This window comes from Manis pentadactyla, chromosome 9 (genome assembly GCF_030020395.1).
Source record: "Manis pentadactyla isolate mManPen7 chromosome 9, mManPen7.hap1, whole genome shotgun sequence".
In the NCBI taxonomy this organism is placed as follows: Eukaryota; Metazoa; Chordata; class Mammalia; order Pholidota; family Manidae; genus Manis; species Manis pentadactyla.
Window position 1 is genome coordinate 122640959 of NC_080027.1, and position 20984 is coordinate 122661942.

The 20984-nt window shown below is 43.9% G+C and overlaps 1 protein-coding gene across 5 annotated transcripts in view; it reads left to right on the forward strand.

Moving 5' to 3' along the window:
- The first annotated feature begins 2884 nt into the window (after positions 1 to 2884).
- LOC118924685 (retinoblastoma-binding protein 5) overlaps positions 2885 to 20984 on the forward strand; it is a 98344-nt gene continuing 80244 nt past the window's right edge. Inside the window, exons 1-2 of one of the 5 annotated variants that reach the window (XM_036909710.2) lie at positions 2885 to 3708; positions 18963 to 19351. In XM_036909710.2, coding sequence (XP_036765605.2) covers positions 3456 to 3708; positions 18963 to 19351 — 642 coding nt within the window. In that variant the 5' untranslated portion in view covers positions 2885 to 3455. The remainder of the gene's footprint in view (positions 3709 to 18962; positions 19352 to 20984) is intronic. The other 4 variants (XR_008999442.1, XM_057508067.1, XM_057508068.1 and 1 more) reach the window with 4 other exon arrangements.

Sequence of the window (20984 nt, forward strand, 5' to 3'; positions counted from 1 at the left end):
TACTGTGGTGAGCATTTCATAGTATATATAAATGTTGAATCACTATGTTGTACACCTGAACTTAATAGATTATGTCAACTATACTTTAGTAATAATGAAGAATGCTCTAACTGTGTGGTGGTGGGTGTTAACTGGACTTGTGGGGGTGCTCCTCTTGCAATATATACAAATATCCAATCATTATGTCATATATCTGAAACTAATATAATGTATGCCAATTATACCTCGATTAAAAAAATCTCTGATGTCAGTATCATTGGGCCTTTCTTCTTGGGCTGGTCAGATTCCTTGAAAAAGACACTTCGGATTTCCTCTCTGGAGGATAAACATCTGGTAGAATTGAATTGAGGAAGAGGGCTGAGACTCTTAGCATCCAATATCCATAAATTCACTTAATCTCCTTGTTTATATAGAGATCTCCTATTTAACCCTGTTTGGAGAAGAAATACTTTAGCTTTCTTTGGGGAGAATTGTGGGGTGGGACAGTTGAAGAAGGAGTGACCTGGGGATCTAACTGTTCTTAAACAGCTTTCAGAATGCTTGTTTTAATCCTGCCAAAGGTACAACCTGTACCTGGCAGCCCTGCTGTCCTATACGTCCTCAGCAGGCAGTGAGGGGAGCCAAGACTCGAGGGATTCTGCCGTGTAAGTCAGGCTGGGTCTCAGCTTTTCCCACTTTGGATTCAGGATTCAGGTTTCAGGTTTCTCCAAGTTGGTAACTTTAAATTAATGCTTGTCTGTCTGTCTGTCTGTTCTCCAGTTTCTTCTTCCTCTTTTTTTTTTTCGCTACTGGCTTCTCTCTTTTGTTGTGGGTTTATGCCTGTAAAAATCCTGTGACAGTCCACATAATATAAGTGGGTCACGGGAAAGGCAGTATAGCACGGAGAAGACAAGCAGACTCTATAGCATCTCACTACACTGATGGACAGTGACGGCAATGGGGCGTGGGGGGGGACCTGATAACATGGATGAATGTTGTAACCACAATGTTGCACTAAGATTGTATATCAATGATACCTTAATTATAAAAAAACCTGTGACTGTTATTTTTCTGGTTTCTAGACAGGAGCAAAAGTAGATCTGTATGTTCACCTTCATTAACTGCTTACTCTTATCACTTTCAGGAAACGCTTTCCTATATTAAGTTAAATCTTTTCTTGTAACCATTGAAACCCTTATTCTCCCCCATTTGTCCTTGCAATTAGACATTTTAAAAAATTGGTATTTTTACTTGCATGTGATTATGATTTAGGAAGAGTTCACTGTCACTAACACCCCTTAAGATTTTAAATAGCAGGAAACAAATGATTGTTTTCCAGCAGATCAAAAATGGGGATGCATTTAATACACATATTAAAATTTTTTAATGATGTATTTAGAGCGGGTGGGGGGACAAGCAAAATAAGTGAAGGGGATAGAGTTACAATTATAAAATAAATATGTCACAGGGATGAAAGTTATAGCATGGGGAATAGTGTCAATATTGTAATAACTTTGTATGCTGGCATGTATGGTAGGCATTTGGTAATGTTTATAAATCTCAAATCACTATGTTGTACATCTGAAACTAACATATTATGTCAACACTATTTCAATTTAGAAAATTACCTATGTATAAGGTTAGTTGCTGCAGCATTGTATGTAATACCAAAAGACTGCCAAAAAACCTAAAGGTCTATCAACAGAGGACTTGTTAAAACATGTTAACCCATATGGTAATACATAAACAGTTAAAAAGAATGAGTCGTATCTTTATGTTCTAGTGTGGAAGAGTCTGTAAGGGCAGAATAGTACAAGTCTAGTAGGCTATCATTTGTGTCTAAAAATACATTATCTATATCTGCAACAGTGGTTACCTCCTGGGAGGGGAACTAGGTGACTGACAGGGAGAAGAAGGAAGACTTGGTTTTCTCATGCATACCCTCTGCATCATTTGTCTTTTATACCACAATCTTATATTATTTAAAAAATAAAGTACTAAAGAATGGTTTTTTAAAGGATGAGCTCCGTGACTTTTACCTGACGTAATGCCCTCCATTATTTCCACCAATGCAAAGTTTATTTTTTCTTCAAGATATTAATTCCCAATTTCTTCTAGACAGCTCCATCTGATCTCCTTTGCTAGAAATTACTGTGTGTGGCAAATCATCACACATTGCTTTGCTACAGTGTTGCTTCTTTTTAAAAATAGTATCAACCACCTTGCATTAAACTTTAATATTTTCGTTTTGTTTACTGAGGCTTTTAGGGTCTGCATGGGGATCTTGCAAAAATGAGGAGTGGCCAGTGGAGAATATGTGAACAAGTAAAAGGAGTGAGAAGGAGCTTGAGGCTTCCTCTTTACGTCTCTACCTCCTTACACACATTCAAGTAGAGATTCAAGTGGATTACTGGCCCCTTTTTATAAAATGAGTTCAGCCTCAAATTCAAGTCTCCTCTTAAATTCAGCTGAGGAACAACACCATCTAGCCTGTCGGAGAAGAGGTTTGGCCTGGGTGAAAGATGAGGTCTTTCCACAGTAAGAGACAGGAGGGCTCTGTGTCTGGAGAAGAGGGGAGGAAAAAGCAGGAGGCTAATAAGAGGTAGTTGTTAAGTTTTGTCTCCTTTGTAATTGTGTCCAGGGCTCTGTGACAGTTTGTGTCAATAAAAGTCTTCTACATTTGCAAGAGCCACGCTGAGATAATCATAACTGATTTGCAAGGCTACAAACCTCAACTTCCCCTTAACCTGTTTGGTCTCTCTAATTCAAGAAATCAACTGAACTTCAGTTAAAACTCCTGACTGACCCTTTCACAATCCCTTTATCCACACCCGGAGAGCAAAAGTCAGAAAAGGAGGACACGATACAAACATGAGGGGTTTTTAATTTCCAGGGTCTTTTCAGCTGGTTCCCCTGTATCTACTGCCTCCGGAAAGGGAGAGCCATTTAGGGTAGCCATGGAGATATTACTGGCCTCTTGTTTCCTTCCTTTTCTTTGCTATTAAAATCTTTCGCTCTGATTTCAGTAAGGCACCCCACTTCTGCGGGCGTCCGGATCCTGCAGTTCCTCTCTCTCCTCAGGGACACTTTCGCAGAAAGCAGGAACCTGTTTTTAAATGAGGATAGTGTGTAAGCACAAGAATGGGTGAGGTTTATACCAAAAGGAAATCAATCCCAACCAGACTCCGGGCTTTGGAGCTCGGCCCAGCCTACAGGTCCCAGGAGACCCCGCGGTATCGGCGCGCTGCAGTAATCCTTCCCTCACTCTTCTGAAGGGTGAGAGAAAGGTTCCTCCCGCGGCGCACTGCGCGTTGGTTTGTTTTCAGCGACGGTGACGGAGAGTGGGAGCCCGGCCGACTGCTGGAGGGGGCGACCGGAGGCGGGTCCCTCCTCCCTTCAGCTCTGTGGGGCGGGGAGGAGGGAAGCTGGGCCAGCGGGCCGGGGACCCAGCCGCGACGACCGAGCAGGCTGAGGAGATGGAGGGCGACGGCGTGCCGTGGGGGAGCGAGCCCGGGCCGGGAGGCGGCGGAATGATCCGCGAGCTGTGCCGGAGCTTGGGGCGCTACCGCCGCTACCTGGGTCGCTTGAAGCAGAACCTGCGCGAAACCCAGAAGTTCTTCCGCGACATCAAGTGCGCCCACCACCACAGTCGTCACTCCGCCCCCACGGGCGGCGGCGGCGGCGAGCGCGGCCCTGCCGGCGATGTCGCCGAGACCGGGCTGCAGGCGGGTAAGGAGGGCGGCCACGAGGGAGAGGGGGCTGGAGAAGCCCGCCGGAGGGCGGACCGCAGCCCTGGCCCTGCAAAACAACCCCGGGGAGGCGGGAAGTGGGAGATGGGCCGCGCGGCGGGGCCCCTGGGCCGGGGCCGGCCGGATCCGAGATGCCGTGGGCGGACATCCCTCTGGCTGGGGGGAGGGGAGGGCGCCGAGGCCCGGGCGCGGGGACCTGGGGGCAAGGGGCGCGCCGAGGCGGGGGTTCCAGGAGCAGGATCCGGGGCGCCCGACTCTGCTCGCGCGGGAGCGGGGAGGGCCCGTGTCTCCAGAGGGAGGTTATTGACCTGAAGGGGAGGGAGCGTTGCTCTGAGTTAGGGAGCTTGGCAGTTGTGCGTCCGAGCCGCCGTTTAGGGTTGGAGGAGGCCGGGGCGCTGTAGTGGACTGCCTGGGTGCACGTTTGATCATGTGTGTGAAAGGCTTTTACACCGATCGTGAGGCAGCTATGTGAATAAGGAGTGCGCTCTGAATGGAGCCGGTATCGCTAAAGGAAATGATACCCGGTGGGAGCCAGGGAATCGCCAGAGGTGTTGCCTTACAGTGAAGAAGTAAGAGAGGGAAGGGGTCGGTTTTTGATCCTGAGACTTCTTCACTGGGTTCTCTCTGGGATGTGTTAGAGGTCCAGAAGCACTTAAAATCGTGCAGGATCTTGGATCGTTGCAAATTTCTTGCTTCCTCTTAAACTGTTTTTGGTGGGAATCGGGTGGGTTTGCTAACTACTAGTTAGGGAATAACTTAGGTGGAGGAGAGAAGGACTGACACCCACATATCTTGGGAGCAATATAGAAAAGAAGTCAGTGGGTTTAATTTACTGATTCTCAGACTTACGTGTGTATTCAAATCAAATTACGATTTTTAAAAAGTCTCAGGCTCTCTGCCACAGGTCCAGTGGGTGGATCCCAAGAACCTAAACATAAAAAGTCCCTGGGGTTCTCATGCAAGTGGTCTGCAAGCGACTTTCAGAAACAGAAATTTGGAGGCGGATAGCAAACAGGAATATGAAGCTTCGAACGGCATGAGTTGTTAAACTCTGAATTCAGAGTTTGTGTGTTAGTCCCTGTATTTCCAAAGTTGTGTATTTAATATCCTAAATTTGTCTGAGACCCCAGAAATGGTGACAAAAACAAGATAGTAAGATTCGGATACAGTCCTAAATGGTACTATTCCATTTAGTTGGCCTGGATGTAAACAAAATCTTTTATTTTACCTCATGGAATAAGTGACTAACTTTTCTGAAGTTCTGGTTTTGACATCTTATGCTCAGAAATTTGCTATTCTGATAATGGACCTGTAGAGGGGACTGCTTGCTGTGAGGCTGCCCAAAAACAACGTGAGAAGGGCTCATGCTGTCAGAGGTGATCACCAGAGTGTGTACTTTCACCCTGACTTAGCAATGCTCCCCAGATACTTTCCCTACTCACAAGTTTTCCTGATAGCTTATCTAGAAAAGCCTTCTATTGCTGATATATTTTATAACAACTGTTTATTTTAGGATTACTGCTGAAAAAAAATCAGAGAGTAGACTGACCCCCAAAGAGATCTAGGTTTTCTTGTTTTTTTCTTTAAAAGCCAACTTAAGAAATACAAATGTACCTTTGTATTTTGCCTCATTGGCTTTTCTAGTTGACCGCACCATAAACTAATCTTTGCATGCTGTATTTAACTCTCTTTACCCTCTGGAGTCTTTCCATCTGATATAAAAACCAGGGTAGAGTGCAGATGACAGGACTGGGAGCTATGTTATTTATATACTTATGTATTTATAATAGAAATATTGTTGACATACAATATTAAGCAATTTGATTTTGTTCCATAAAATGCTTCCATTCCTTTCAGTGTGGAGAGTTTTATCTTTGAAGGTGAAGTGAACATCATGGAAAATTAATGAGGTAGCACTTAACTGTGTATATTTTGGGGGTGCCAGGGTCTCAGCTGTTTAGGTAATTGTGTTAGAAAGTAGAAACCACTTCATAAAAGACAACTAGGGCTGTTTCTTGTCTCCTTTTACAGGCTCTCTTTAAAAGGTCAGGTTCATTCAGAGACTCTTTTCTTGAGTGAATGTTGTTTTCTGATCGATTAGTAGAAGCTTGGCCTGTTAAGGGAAGGAACATTCAATTCGTAACCCACCAAAATCTCTACCAGGTTTTAACCATCATTTCAGAATGGAAGTGTGCCTCTGGGATGGATGTAGCATGGTATTTGAGCAATCCTGAAGATCATGGATTAACTCAAGGTTTTTATTACTTCACTTTTAACCATAGAGGAGATGGGATGGACTCTAAAATAATGCTTTTTAATTTTGACAGTTTTGTATTCACTGGGGGCAGTGTAGGGAGTATATATTGTATATGATGTTTTATAAGTTAAAATGTAGATAGAACATGAAGATGAGAATAGCTTGACCTGTACAGAGAAAACTGAGTTATAAGTGAAGTTTCCTGATTCACCTCCTTCTGCCCAAATCATTGACCTTCTTTTCACTTCAACTATAGGGATGAGAGCTCCTGTTAGAAGGTTCACAAGAACTGCGACAAAAGGCTTTGAGTACTTCTGAAGGCCGAATGGAGCATGACAAAAGGCAGTGAAAGCAATGAAGATAGGCAGAAAGGAAAAGTATTTGTTGTATGATCCAGTGGAGTTCTTAGGTATTGCAATGTATCATAATCCTCTCAATTTTAAGGAACTGGAATGACTCAAATGTGTCTCGTTGGAATGCTCTAGTCTTGGCTGCATTCCTTCAATCTTGGTACCACTCCTTAATGACTGAATGACCTTGGGCTCATCACCCAGGCTCCATAACTGCCCTGTGCCACAGTTTCCTCTTACGGAAATGGGTTGTTGGGAGATAACATACATGCTTAGAACGGTGCCTGGTAAGGTGCTGTGTAAGGGTTAGCTATTGTTATTCAGTAAATGTTTGAGCTTAGTTTGGAGAATAAAGCATCAAGTAAAGACACTGACCTTGGCCTTGGGTTAGTGGAGGTCAGTCCTGCCTATAGTTTTCTCCTAAGAAAGAAACAAATTATAATTACATCATCATTACAGCACACCTGTTTGTTTATACATTGGGTGAGGGGTGAAAAGAACCAGGAAGACCTGAACTTGGTCCCCTAGAAAGGTGTGATCTCATCTCAGCTGTGTACCTATGCAACACACAGAGCAGAAAAAATGGCGGGAAGCTAAGGTATGGCTAGCTGATAGGCATTTTATATGAGTTATATTCTTCAGTTTTTATAGCTCTGTGCCTTTGGTCAGCTAACAGCTTAGTTCCTCCAACATTCTTCCCCATTTTCTTTTACACCAAGTATAAGCTGGTGGCTAGAATTAAGAAGAGGAGAAGCCTTGGTGCACCTATTTAAAGTAGATGTTTTTCTTGGACCCCTTAGATAGAAATTTATGTGGATAATGAGGTTTAGGTGGCAGAGTGATATCTGGGAAAGGGACACAAAATGGGGAGAGGGGAGGTTCTTTACAGCCTGGTTTCATATAGCTGCCATCTTCATGGGGCTGTGGGGTGGGGAGAAGTTGGGGTTGTGGGGTGAAATGACAGCCCGGGGTGGGCGTGCTTTCTGCCATAGCTGTTTCTGAGCTGTTTCAGCATTTCAACATAAGCTCAGCAGATGTGGTGCTTAATTGTGGTTCTTATTGATCACTTCTGTTACCTTAGATTAACAAAACCCCATTTCTCCAAGCATATCTAAAACTTTGACTTTCTCAATTTTCTTCCCCTATGGATGCAGCATATAGTGGCCAAAAGCAGGTACAAGCATGTAGGTCAGCCCTGTGTTCTTGTTCTAGTTCAGCCTCTTATTCACTGTGTGACTCAGGGCAAGTTAGTTAACCTGTTTGAGTCTTGGTTTCTTCATATATAACATGGGAGTAATATACAATGCCACATACTGTATGATTCCACCTATACAAAGTGTCCAAAATAGTCATATTCACAAAGGTAGAATGCCAGGGGATGGAAGAGAGGAAAATGAGGCATGACTGCTAATGGGTATGGGGTTTCTTTTGGGGGAATAAAAATGTTCTGGATTTAGATAGTGGTGATGGTTGGACAACTTTGTGAGTATACTAAAACCCACTGAATTCACACTTTAAATGGGTGAATTATATCTAAATAAGTAAAATGGGAGTGATAATATCTACCTCACAAAGTTGTGACATTTAGAGACAACATACAATGAGAGCACGTAGCTCAGGCACATAGTCAGTGCTCAGTATATGTGGCTGTCTGAGCCTGTACGTAGCTGGTGACCACTAGGCAGCTGAGACATGGTGGGCCGACGGAAGAATGAAAGGAGCAGGAAGATGGTATATGAGACAGAACAGTTTTGAGCCAGAGCCAGATTTGGGCCCAGTTCTCTAAGCTCCCAGTCCAATTCTGCTTCTGTGGCTCCTCCTCTGTTCTTTTCTGACCTGGCCACGGGAATATAAAATGCCCCCCTACCAGTGGAGAGACTCTGTTACAGATGAGTCATAACCCAGGCTCCACAGCTTGCCCTGGAACCGTGATTTACTTCAGGGGGAGGCCTTATCTGATTGAATGAGTGTAATGTGACACTACCTGCTTGATTCCACTCTCTCCCTCTTGCTCCGAGTGCCAGTGCCTCACGTTTAGGGCACCAGGCGCCTCTGCTGTTTCTCCTCCAGCTCCCTGGGGGATCTCTGAGAGGAAATGGCCTTCCCAAACACTTTCTCTTTGTACCCTTTCTCTTTACAGCCTCTCCCCTTCCTAATCTCCCCTTCCTAGGATAATCTGTTCACTATGGCACAGGGCAGTGCACTATTAAAAAGGCTTGGACAAGGCTTGGCATCTCTGCCTCTCAGGGGTCCTGGACCCACCAAGGGCTCTGAGCAGAGCAGACTGAAAAAAAAAAAAAGGCTTGGATAAATTCTTCCTGCTATTAAAAGACATTATCACCTTCAAAATGATCATCATTTGCAGTAACTCATTCCTGATTGCAGTATGCTGAGTTCTTCAGCCTTGCAAGGAGTTTTAAAAGAAAGCATGGACTTAACTAAAGACCCATTTTGGTCTTTAAATTTTGTTTTGTTCTGTTCACTTTCTTCACTTTCCCAGCATCTCCTTTTATTTCTTCCTGCTTACTCTGTCTCACAAGGTTAAGGGAACAAATAATCGTCCTGCAGTAATTGCACTTCTCAAAAAAAAGTACTTTGAAAATAAAACCTCCAAAACTATGTTATTGAAGTAAAGGAGAATATGAATCTCACCTGTACTTATTTATTACTCAATTCCTGTAGACTCTGGACATATGCTCATGCTTTAGTTAATTAATTAATTTGTGTGCTAGCTATGGATAGATTTGGCTGATCCCACTTACTAGATAGTGAATTCCCAGGCTAGAGACCATGCTTTACTCCTCTCTGGATCCCCTGCAATGCCTACTGTAGTGCTTTGTGCATAACAGGCAAATAACTATCTGTGGAATTATTTCTGTGACTGGTAGATAGAGGAATGATGTTTTCCCACTTCAGAAGGGTAATTTCCCCCTAGTAAAAGATAAGGATTTTTGTAGATTTGCCCACATTTTACTATCTTATTTTTACCCTAAAAAAAGAACAATGATACGCCTTTGATAGATGACTGAGAAGACTGGAGTTAGAGTTACCCTTCTATGCCAGTATCCCAAAGAATGATTGTCATGCCTGAAAGAATGAATTACATGCAATACCCATATACCAGAGCTTCACCATGATATGGGAAGGGAATCCTTAATATTCATTCACTCAGCAAATCTTTACTAATGCCTGACCCTGTACTGGGCACAGGGTACACAATGTGAATCCCTCACTATCCAACTTATTAATTCCCAGTTGATGTTATACAAGGAGTCACGTTTTGTCATGGCCCCTCTCCAGGAGTTTCTGCAAATTAGTTTCCTACTTAACCATTAGTTGTCTTTGGGGGCATGGGGATAAGACGTACAGGAAGTTGTAAGACTAAATGGCATTGGTAAAAACAGAAGTTGAGGTACTTTACTGACTTCCTGATAAGTACAGGAAAGTTAGCCCCAATCTGTCTTTGACGGAGTAATTATAATTATCTTGTTTGTATGGTTCAAAAGTAGAATGTACTCATGGAAACTATCATTAGCACATCCTTCTTCATTTCTTCCTCAGAGGTAATGCGCAGGGAGGCCAGTATGAAGAGTATGAAGTGTGGGGGTATGTGTGGTTTTTTTCCCTAACAGTTTTAAGACCTGACAGGAATTTACTCCTTACTTCTTACAGGAAAAGAATTCACTTTTAGGGATGATGGGTTTTGCTTCCTACATGGTCTGGGGACGAATGGTGTCATTTGTACCAAGCATGGAGGGTGAGTCCATGTGGAAGATGCATCTTTATTTGTCTTGACTCTCAAAGGTCTGACTGGAGTCCCTGTAGGATTTCAAGTCTAAGTATATGTCACCCCATGCTTGAAAGTTGATTCATTTCTTTGCCAAATGGGGTGTCTGGTAATCTTGGGGATCCTGGAACTTGACTCCTTAGCAGAGGAGAACAGATGTAGTGCCATTACTTAGTTAAGATACGTGCCAGCCACCTGGCTTGGAGCTGCAAATCAGTCTCTCTGAGAAAGTCCCCTTGTATATAGTATTCCTCCGAAGTCCATACCAGAACTCCGAGGGAGTTGGTATGGCATGGGGACTCGGTAGTGTCCCCTGAGGGCCCCCGGTTGAAGTGCCCATCATATGCAGTGCCATTTGCTGTGGTCTTGAGCAGGCAGCTTGAGTAGTTTGGACGCATTCCCCAGCCTTGCGCCCTGTGGCTGTGGGAACCTTTTGAGCACAGCTGTCTTTAGAGTTGGGCTTTATGATGTGCTTCCGTTCCCTGGCATGGTATTCCCTGGGCAGGAAGATGGGAAATGGGACTTGAGGATTGTTTTGCTGTTCACTTGCCTAACCAATAATACATCAAAACTATGCCAAAGATTGATGATGTTATGTATTCATAAAAGCCTTTGACTGAAAAAAAACATACTTTTTTAAAAAGCATGCTTTAATCCCTTTCTTTTACTCAGATGTGAAAAAAAGTCCTAACTTCAGTTTCATCAGATCTGGAACTTTAGTGTCTTGTTCATGCCAGACAGATGTTAGCTTGGTGTGTTTCACCCTCTTCAGTCCATACAATGGGGAGAGAATTACATCTGTGAGGATTTTTTTTTTATCAAGTCATAAATACAGTTAGATTGCAGGACTGTTTTGAAAAAAGGCTCTCTCTCTATTCAGTTAGGGGGACAGTGACGGAAGCACTATGGAGTTTACCTTTTAGGAATGTGCTGTACAGCATACTCTAGCCTTAACTTTGAATATCGTGGAGATAATGTAGGTGCAAGGAGGAATGTGGGGGAGAACAAGTAGGAGGAGAAAGGTCATTCTTACTCTTTTGGCATCCAAGAGCCTCCCTGGGGAAATCTAATTCAGCTTCTCCTGACTGAGCGATTGGCCTGCCCTGCCCGCTCTCATTCCATGGTGAGAAATAGAGAAGTTCTCCTGCTCCAACTTGGAAAGTGGTTTGTGAGTACAGGACAGGAGTAACTTGTTAGTGTATGGTGAGGAGGCCTACACTGCAGAGGGGGTGGACGTGTGCTCCCCACTGCTGAGTGGAACGAGGGGTCGCCACAGGCAGTGCAAGGTCAGGCTGCTTCTGGTGGCTTCGTGGTCAGTGAACTGGATGGCTTAGGGAACTTACCAGAATGTCCTGTCCCTAGAGCATGACCTTTGTCTGTATTGCTTGGCCTTGAGGATTTGGGTTCAAAATCTGCCCCTGATATTTGCTTAGATTAGTGCCTGGAGCTCCCCAGACTCCAAACTGGCAGAAGTAAACTAGAGACAGAAGGTAATGTGCAGGGCCAACGTGGGGACAGTGACGAAGCTGTCATTGTTTAAATTCTATTACCATTTTTGATGTATTTTTTACATGCTGTGCTTTTTTATCAAGTAAAATTCTGTCATCCCCTTTCCTCTAAGATCTAGAATTGGGTACCCTTTGCTAGGTTTCCTTTCGGCTCTTTAAAAAAAATTATTTTGAGATAATTTCAGGTTTACATAAATGTTGCCAGAATAGTACAAAGAGGTCTCATACCTGCTTCATAGAGATTTCTCATTTGTTAACATTTTATTGCATTTGCTCCATCACGCCATCACTCTCTCTCTGTTATATCTACTTCTTTCTTGAACCTTTTGAAAGCAAACCGGAGATAAGTTGTCCTTCTCCTTTAAACACTCCAGTGTGCATTTCTCCCAAATAAGGACATGCTGCTACATACCAGCATACAACCCCCCGCCCCAACTCCCAGTCAGGGAAATAACATTGGTTCAGCACCACTGTCCAGTTCACAGACTCCGTTCAGGATTTGCCAACTGTCCCAGTGTCTTTTTCTTTTTGACCCAGGATCCATGTCTCTTCAGACACCCTTAATGTGGAATAGTGTCTCAGCCTTTCCCTATCTTTTATGCCTTTGACAGGTTTAAAGAATAGGCTTTATATTCTGTAGGATGACCCTCAACCTGAATCTCTCTGATGTTTCCTCATGACTAGACTCAGGTCATGAACTCTTAGCAGGACTAGGCACAGAAATGATGTGATGTGCGTCCTACTCCACCCCGGAGGTGTTCAGCGTGATCACTGACCATGTTGGACCAGGCTTCTCCACCTTACAGGCACCGATAATCCTGTTCCTGAAAGTACATCCTTCCACTAGACCCAGATCCACTGACAACTGTTTCCAGCCTCAGTGGTGGTTTTTATATCCATCATTCCTTCTATATTTTTTAGTCGGTATCTATAGTAAGGAGAGCTTTCCTTTTCCTTTGCTTATTTGTTTATCTGTTTGTCTCAGTGTGGACTTGAGAATTTTTTTCAATGGATTATAATCTCATTTATCATTAAAAAATATTTAATGCTTAAATTGTCCCCAGTTTGGTCAGGAAACCCTCCTTTGAACTGGTTCCTGTGTCCTTTTGACTCATTCTCACCATTGGATCGTTCTTAGTGCTACTAGCTGTAAGGTTCTGCCTTCCCAGTGACAGAAACTAAGCCCTCCCTGAAGCGTGGGGTTGGCATCTTTCCAGGAACCGGGCCCATCGTTGCACCCCATCCCTTGCAGCTTTCAGCCGCCTTTCTGTTGTGTCCCTTTGTAGCGTGGCCAGCCTCAGGGGCAGTTTTGTCCAGAAGGGAACTTGTCAGCAGGCTGCTGAGTGAGTTCTCGTCTAACATTGCTCCCAAGGGGTATAAATCTCACAGTGGAGGTTATCTTCCCAGGTGCCAGTACTATCCACTTCTTAAAAACCGCTTGAGATCTTAACGTGGTCACCGGGTAAGATAACTTTAGTAATGTTTCTGCTAGTTTTACTTACCAGCTTTCAACAGGAGCTTTGGCTACTTGAGTACATTTCTATCTCTGAACTCCAAAAATTATCCCCTTCATCCAAAATACTTTGTAATACTTGGTCTTGAAGATTCTAAAACCCACCCAAACTTCCTAAGTAACTGTTTTCCTTAAATAGGGGTACCTCCTCTGTAATTCTGAATCCTTTAAAATTAGCTGAAGGTCAGAGGGCTTGTTTGGGAATGATAAATAAATGTTTTTAGTGGCATTATTCCTCTCTCAGCTCTGGGGTTTTTGTAGCTCAGTATTTGAAAGCTTGTAGTAGAATTGATTGAAGCTTGTAGTAGAAATTCTAGTAGAAAGACTGTAACATTCATTTCTCAACTTAGGTTTTGTCCTTTACTCTTGGTATATACAGTTGTAATAAGTAATACATCATGTTTGGGGAAATGCATATTTGTGTCACTGATAAGTTCAGTGAATTAAAAAGTCCTTTGTACTTAATTCACTTTCAGAGAGGACTACATGTTCAGTTTCAAAAGTAAAGTAGAAAACTACAGAAGGAGGGAAATCCTTCGGTACCAGGAACACGAATGCAGTGGTAACTGTTGAGACCCAAATGAACTCTGAGGCCTGTCAACCTTCTGTTGCAATAGCATGAAAAGGCAAAGATAAGAGTTTCCATTTCACTTATTCCGCACAGGTGCCTTTCTTACCTTGGCTATTGAGGGGCTATTATTGATTGGGATGGAAAACAAGCAAGAAGGAGAGTGTGTTGATATAAATGCATTGCCATTACTCCAGAAACAATTTAAAGAAGGTATCTATCCTAATGGGTCACTAGAGATGAAAGGAGGTCATTAGCATTCCTTCACTCCCCACTCCCTTTTTAGAATAATCTCAAACTCCAGCTCAAAGGGTAATTAATACACACTGACTGATAAGAGGAGCATGAAACATTTCCCTGAAAACAGGTTTCTTTTAGAGAATGGACTCTGGACACCTTAGGTGGAATAATAACAATCACACTTTTGAAATATGTGCAGCACCTGGTGGGAATACTGTGTTTTACTCCCCAGGTTTTATTCCTCACGGTTTGGGACAGTTTTTATAGGGACTCTGTCAGTCTGCTTTAAATTTGGAGTCCTAGGGTTAAGTTGTGTTTGGCCCCAGATTGGGAAAAAATGTGTCGGGGGGTTTAGAGGAGAAAAAATTTCTCCTCTACCCTCTTCAGCTCTTCCAGCTGGGCCTGAGAATGAAACTGAGTAAGACAGATTAACAACAGAAAAGCATACCCATTTTATTAAATTGTGCATGTATGTGGGAATCCCCACAAGAGAATGGGGACCCAAAGAAACAGAATTGAGCGCTTACACTTACATACTGAATCGGACAAAGAAGTAAGTTATGTAAACATGGCGAGACGAAGGGTCTTGGACTAGAGCTGTTCACAGCACACAGGTAACTCGGGAAGGGGGAGGTTAGTTTCGCCAGGCTTGCTTGTACAGGTTTTTCTTGGCCTCCGCTCCCGGGCTCTGGTGGTAAGAATGTTGCTTTCCTTCCGGTAATAGGGAAGACATCTTCCAAATTAGGGTTTTATCTCCTGCTTTCAGGAAGAAAAATGGGAAGTCAGAGTGCCCTCCTTATACCTGCTGTGTGCCAGGTGTCTTTAGCTCAAAATAATCCTTACATCAGAGTGGCATGTTTTGGGATGACGCATTCTGCCACCCTTCAGGGACATTGTCTACCAGGTGAGGTTGGCCTCCAGAGACATAGGTACAGCCCTGCTCTTGTCTGCTTAGATAAACAGAGAAACAGGGCTCTTTCTCTTTTTTTTTAAGCTACTGTTTTCCTCCTCTATAAATGAAGATAGTAACAGTCCTTGTCTGAAAGGGTTGTGGGCATAAATGAGATGATGCAAATAAAGGGACGTACTTAGAGAGGGCTTAGTAAATGTTATCATCAGGGAGGAAAAATAATTTTCCCTCTCCCTTTCTAAGTTCTCCCTGAGACTCCTCTGTGATGAAAAGAAAAATTAACAGAAAAACAAACAGAAGGTTAATGACATGTGTACTCAGCTGTACACATGGGAGAGACCTGGAAAACCAAATAACTTCAAACAGCCCGAGCCACCACCATAAATAAGGTTTACGGCTAGAGACAGAAGATGGGGACACTTACAGGAGGCCACCAGGCCTTGCAGTAGACAAGGGTAAGGTTGTTATGCAGATTAAGCCGGTGCCTTCTGCTTTGAGAAGGCCCTGGAAATTTAGGATTGTCATTTTCTTGCTAGTACAGAGGGAGACACCCTTATAAATGGAGATTTCCCTTATGTGTGTAAAAGAGAAGTTGCCCTCTGGTAAAAAAAATTTCTGCTCAGTCTGCAGTCTCACTTGCCTCTGCTCTTTCATAAAAATAACCAGTTTCAAAGACTCAGTACGTCAAAGAGGCATATTTTGTGGTGGTGCATTTTGCTCCCCTTAATTATCTAAAACAAACAAACAAAATAGGTTGCTCCTTTCGTTGCTCTTCTCCCCCCCCCCCAAGATAATCTGTATTTAAGACCCATGGAGGGAAAACCAGCCTTGGCTTGCGTTGAAGACAACTTGAATGACTTTTCCTGCAGCCCTCGGTTGGCAAGGTTAACGCATCCAGCTGAGAGGCCCTGCTGTTAGCTTCTGGCAGCCCCGTGTGCAGATGCCGCTGTATTAATTACCAAAGAAAACCCATTAACTCAGAAGCCCTTGAACTGTCAGGGAGGCAGCTGCTCCTGCTCTGCGCAGGTTTTCCTCCCCCTTCCTACTGACAGTCCACAGTTTTTAATCTCTTCTTCAGAGAACTCTTAAAATTGCACTGTAGTTCCCTAGAGCCCCTGGCTAGTTCAGTCGGCTTTTTGATCCGCAGTTAACAGTCCAGGGAGAGCTCGCATAATTAGATTCACCTATAATGTGAAAAAGACATGGAGACCAGCCACCCAATCCCTCTACTCCCCAGTGATTTTTCTTGCAACAGTTAAAACCCGATGGAATTCTGGACTTTTAGGACTGGAAAGGATGTTAAAGATGATCTAATCCAACCCCCTTAGTTTACAGATGGGAAATCCAAGGCTGAGAAGAATCAAGTGAACTGCCAGGGTCCCAGAGCTAGTCTGTGGCACAGCGCTGCTCAGAATACCCGCCCTCCGCACTAGTGCTCTGCCCACTTCGATGGCACACGCCTCCCTCACAGAATCGTGGGCCGGAGAAGCCAGGAGTGAAGCCACCCCATTTCGACTCGTTTCTCTCCGTGCCCTTGTTCAAATCTCACGGACATAGTGGCAATCAATGAGAAAACTAAAGATTAGTGGGAGAAGCAGAGGGCTTGGATATGACATTTTGAAAAACAGGTGGCGATATCCACATTGAAGTTCCTTCTTCAGTCTGGCAGGTTGCACATAGAATCCTAACAGGATGCATAGAAGCAAAAATTAGAACTGGGCGCAGTGTCTGTCCCTGTCCTGCTGCACTGGTCTATGGTTGGTTGACACCAGTCGGTTTATGTGTAGTACTGTTTTGTTGCTGCAAAGATTGGGGGGTGTAACTGAGTCAGATGAATAATGGGGTGTGTCTGCTGTGGTTTGGGCAGCTGCTGCATGTTTTACTGACTTTCCTGTAGTTGACGCTATCTTCGAAGTGTGGAGATCCCTCCCTTTGGTCCTGAAAAATGGTTATTTGGTTTCTTCTGTATGATCCACTCCATTATTTTTTACTACATACCGGCTCTTGTTACAGGAATTACAAAAGTTGTCAGTCTGTATCTACACTTAGACATCTGAGAATCTGAGGGGCCTGGGAAAGAGGAAAGAGGGAAATGTAGATGAGAGTGAATCCAGCTGGGTTTTCTCTGCTCAGGCTGAGACTCTGATAGTTAAATTCTGCCCAGTGCATGGGGAGGTTCTGTTCTGTTATCCACATGTGTTCTCCATGTCGCGATGAAGGAAGTTTTTATGAGTGTGTCTAAACTGTTCGTCATGGTCCTGGACTTATTTGAGTACTTAGTGGAACCACTTAGAGCTTTCTGTAGACAGTTCTCCACAATAAATGGATCCTGAAACAGAACAAACAATTGCATAACATAAAGCACTTACTGTGGTCATTCATTGTGTTCGGTGTTGAGGATATAGAGAGAAAAATGATGGGTTCTTTCTGCTTTTGATAATTATAGCCAGGTAACTAGAATAGAATACACTAAGTGTTGTTCATTTGTGAACAAGATATGAAGGGACTCAGGACCAGCCCATTGCTACTTGCTAAGTGGTCACACAGCAATTGGCTTTTAGATTGTAGGTCAAAGATTAGAGCAGTGGTTGGTGTTTTACTCTTGTGCTTCGTGAATACCTTACACAGAATTAGGCACTCAGTTAATGCTCTTTGTTTTTTCAAAGGCACCCTTCTCTTTCCTGGGAAGGTGAATTTCCTCGTTTCTGTGCCTGACGTTCTGATGTACATGCGCAGCAGCGGGTGGTGGGCTTACTGACACACAGGAAAGGAGGGGCTTACGAGCTGCACGGAGAAGTCTGGGCAAAAGCAGACTCCTTTAAACCTTTCGGTGCTGCCTTTTGTGGAAGAGGAGCTTTGAGGATTTGAAATAGTTAAATTTGTAGCAGGGTCGTTGCAGTCTGAAGTAGAACAGCCTCAACATGAATCAGGCCTCTCTGACATCAACAAATCAACAGCTTAAAATTGGATTAAAAGCTCATGATTAAGTGACTAAAGTGAATACTGTTTCAGTGGTACCACGTAAAATTCAATTAAGATGTATGTATTGGCTCAGAGATAGGCCCCCTTACAGCCCAAGAGCTGTGCATCTGTGTCTTTGTAAAAAGAGCAGGCCTTGCCTCAGTCATAGGTGTGGGCAGACACTGGTACTGAGCAAGAAGAGGAATGATCGGGTTCAGAATGTGAGAGCTTCAGTCAGCTAATTTCCAGTTCCTTTCCCCAAACAGAGGTTCTCATACTTCAGGGAGCCTTTTGTTCTCCCTTGACTCCTGTTGGATGTATTTGTGGGAGCTAGCCATTTAGGTGAGTGTGGTTGTCCTGAGAGAATGTTTTTGAGATCGATTGTCTAGATTTGCCTGGATTTGATCCCAACAGGCTGTTCTTTCTCACTCAGGGTCTTGTCATCCATAATCAGAAAGAATGTGATTTGGTTAGGAAGTACTGATCTTAATCGAGCACCTGAAGTTTTAAGAAACCTGATGAGTTGGGATGCTGTCACCAGCTATCAGAGAGAGGAACCGGAAAGAGTCTAACTTATGCAAACTTGAATACCATTTTATTTCAATATATGTGTATTTAAAGATTAGCTCGTGCATGTAGTTATAAAACGCGAGGAAAATAAGTGAAAACTGCATGTGGCAGAGACATTGAAAAGAGCCTTACATGTTCAAGTATCAGGTCCTTTGTCTCAAGGAAGGTTTCATTTTGACATATTCAGGCATGGTTTCTCCGTGCACACACATCCCAGTTGGTGTATCTTCCCGGCTCTATCAGTTCAGTGACTCTGGTTGTGGCTGAGTCCCTGTGAACTCCTTAGGCTGGCCCTCCACTGATGAGAAAGGAGGGGAGGGGAGGTCAATTTACTGCCCCCTTCCTGGAGAGAAACCACTGCTCTGGGGGTGAGCCAGGACAGGGGACTCTGTCACTTGAGGAGCATTTTCTGACTGGGATGTTTTCCTGGCATCTCATTCAACCCAGAGCTTCCTAGAATTCCTTCTGTAGGAGCCTGGCGTCCGAATGGGGTCCTGTGTGGGTCTCTGCCTACCTCTCCTCACTCCTCTCTCTGTACTCCTTTCTCCTTCACCTTCCCTCCCCAACCAGGCCGGCTGAGCTGCATTTCCTTCCCACCTCAGGAAGAGAAGTACCTCCAGCAGATGGTGGACCACCTCCCCTGCATCTTAGTCCTCGGCCAGGATTGTCACGTCAAGTGCCAGCTGTTGAACCTGCTGCTGGGGGTGCAGGTGCTCCCTACCACCAAGCTGAGCAGCGAGGAGAGCTGTAAGCTTCGGCGCCTCCGCTTCACCTATGGGACCCAGACTCGGGTCAGCCTGGCGCTTCCCGGCCAGTACGAACTAGTGCACACCCTGGTTGCTCACCAGGGCACCTGGGAGACCATTCCTGAGGAGGACCTGGAGGTCCAAGAGGGCAGTGAGGATGCTGCCCATGTTTTAGCCGAACTGGAGGTGATGATGCACCATGCCCTCTTACAGGTACCAAGCTCATACTTACACAATCCAACACACACATACCAGCTTTTCTTTTATTCGAGCTCTCTCAGAAGGTAATTTGGCAGTGTGTGCTCTGGGCTCTGAACATCAGCTGCTGGAGTCAAAGGAATATAACCCAGGAAGGTGAACAACATAGTAGGCCATAGCAGTGCCCATCCTGCCCCAGCTCCTGTGCTGCAAGGTCTGAGCAGCTGGCGGACTTCTTGCCTCCTTATCTCCCTTCCTAAAATAGGAGGAATGTGATACTTGCATCTTGACTTGCTTTTACAGAATAATTATGATCAGGCTTAGAAATACTTTTTCATTTCTCACCAGGAAGGTGTTGCTAGAATTGTCTCTAAGCCATCCTTCCTAAAAGGAGCGATAATATGATGGATCATGAATATTCTCACTAGAGTGAGACCATGTGAAGAACTCTGTGAGTTTTCCATAGACATGGACATTATTTAGTAAGTGGGAAAAATCACGTCTTCTACTTGCTAAGGAGCTTGGGAACATGAGGATGGGTTTGACACAACATGAAGAGACATGGAGGAACCGTCCTCTGAAGAATATCTTCACTTCTCTCTTGAAGGGAACTCCCACAGAGAGCACGGGTCTTGTGGCATCTCCTCTGAGCTCATACTATCTGGTACGCCTACCTCTGCTTAGGAAGGCGTCGTCTCCTGTTTGAAGCTTCTTTTTCATGCTGTGTAGCTAGGACTGGGCTATCTGATCAGACTGAATGGGATCAACAAAAGGTGTGACTATGTCAGGGTCAGGAGTAGGAAGGAATGAAAGGATGCAGACGGGCTTGGTTAGCTGTGCCAGGGAAGGAAGGCCTAAATTGGCAAGACTAGGAAATTGTTTCTTTTTACTTCCACCTCTTCACCTACCCCTGTTCTGAAAGGCTTGATCTCTCAGTCAGTGAGTGAATCCTTCGGTTGTGGCCATGGCCCATGACTCTAGAAGTGGAAACCATCATCTTTCCTTCCAGAGTCCAGATTTCTTCGATCTTGATAAATGCTAGAAGGGGTTGTGCATACAAGCCAGCATTTTCTGTCAGCTCAGCTTCAGTGGTGGCTTTCCTCATTTTTTAGACTGAGAGCTCGCTCTTCTTAGCTCTAGGACAGGGTGACAATTCTTGGATAACACTGGCAGTAGCTCTGACAGTACTCCTTGTTTGATGACTGAGGTCACTCAGGTGATCCATGAGCTTCTCCACAATTCATAAGTTCCCGATCCATAGACAATCTCTGTAGAGGACTGTCCTGGTCTAGTTCCTTTAAGTTACCAATAGCTCAGTGGTTTTCATACTTCTAGATTTTAATCTGTAAGAAATAACATTTTATATCAGAACTCAGTATATATATATATATATACATGTGTACATTTTAAATGAAGTTTCATGAAACAGTATTTTTTATGTCTTGCAAAATACACTGAAAATTCTTCCCTATTCTATATTGACATCATTAAAAGAAAGATGGTAGTTACCCACTAAATTGATGCCATGACACAATATATTGTGACCTGCAGCTTAAGAAATGCTGTTAACTAGCTAAAATATCTGCTATAGGTCAGGTGGTGATTTTTCGTATTCTTACCTTTCAAAACAATCTTAGAATGTGAACAA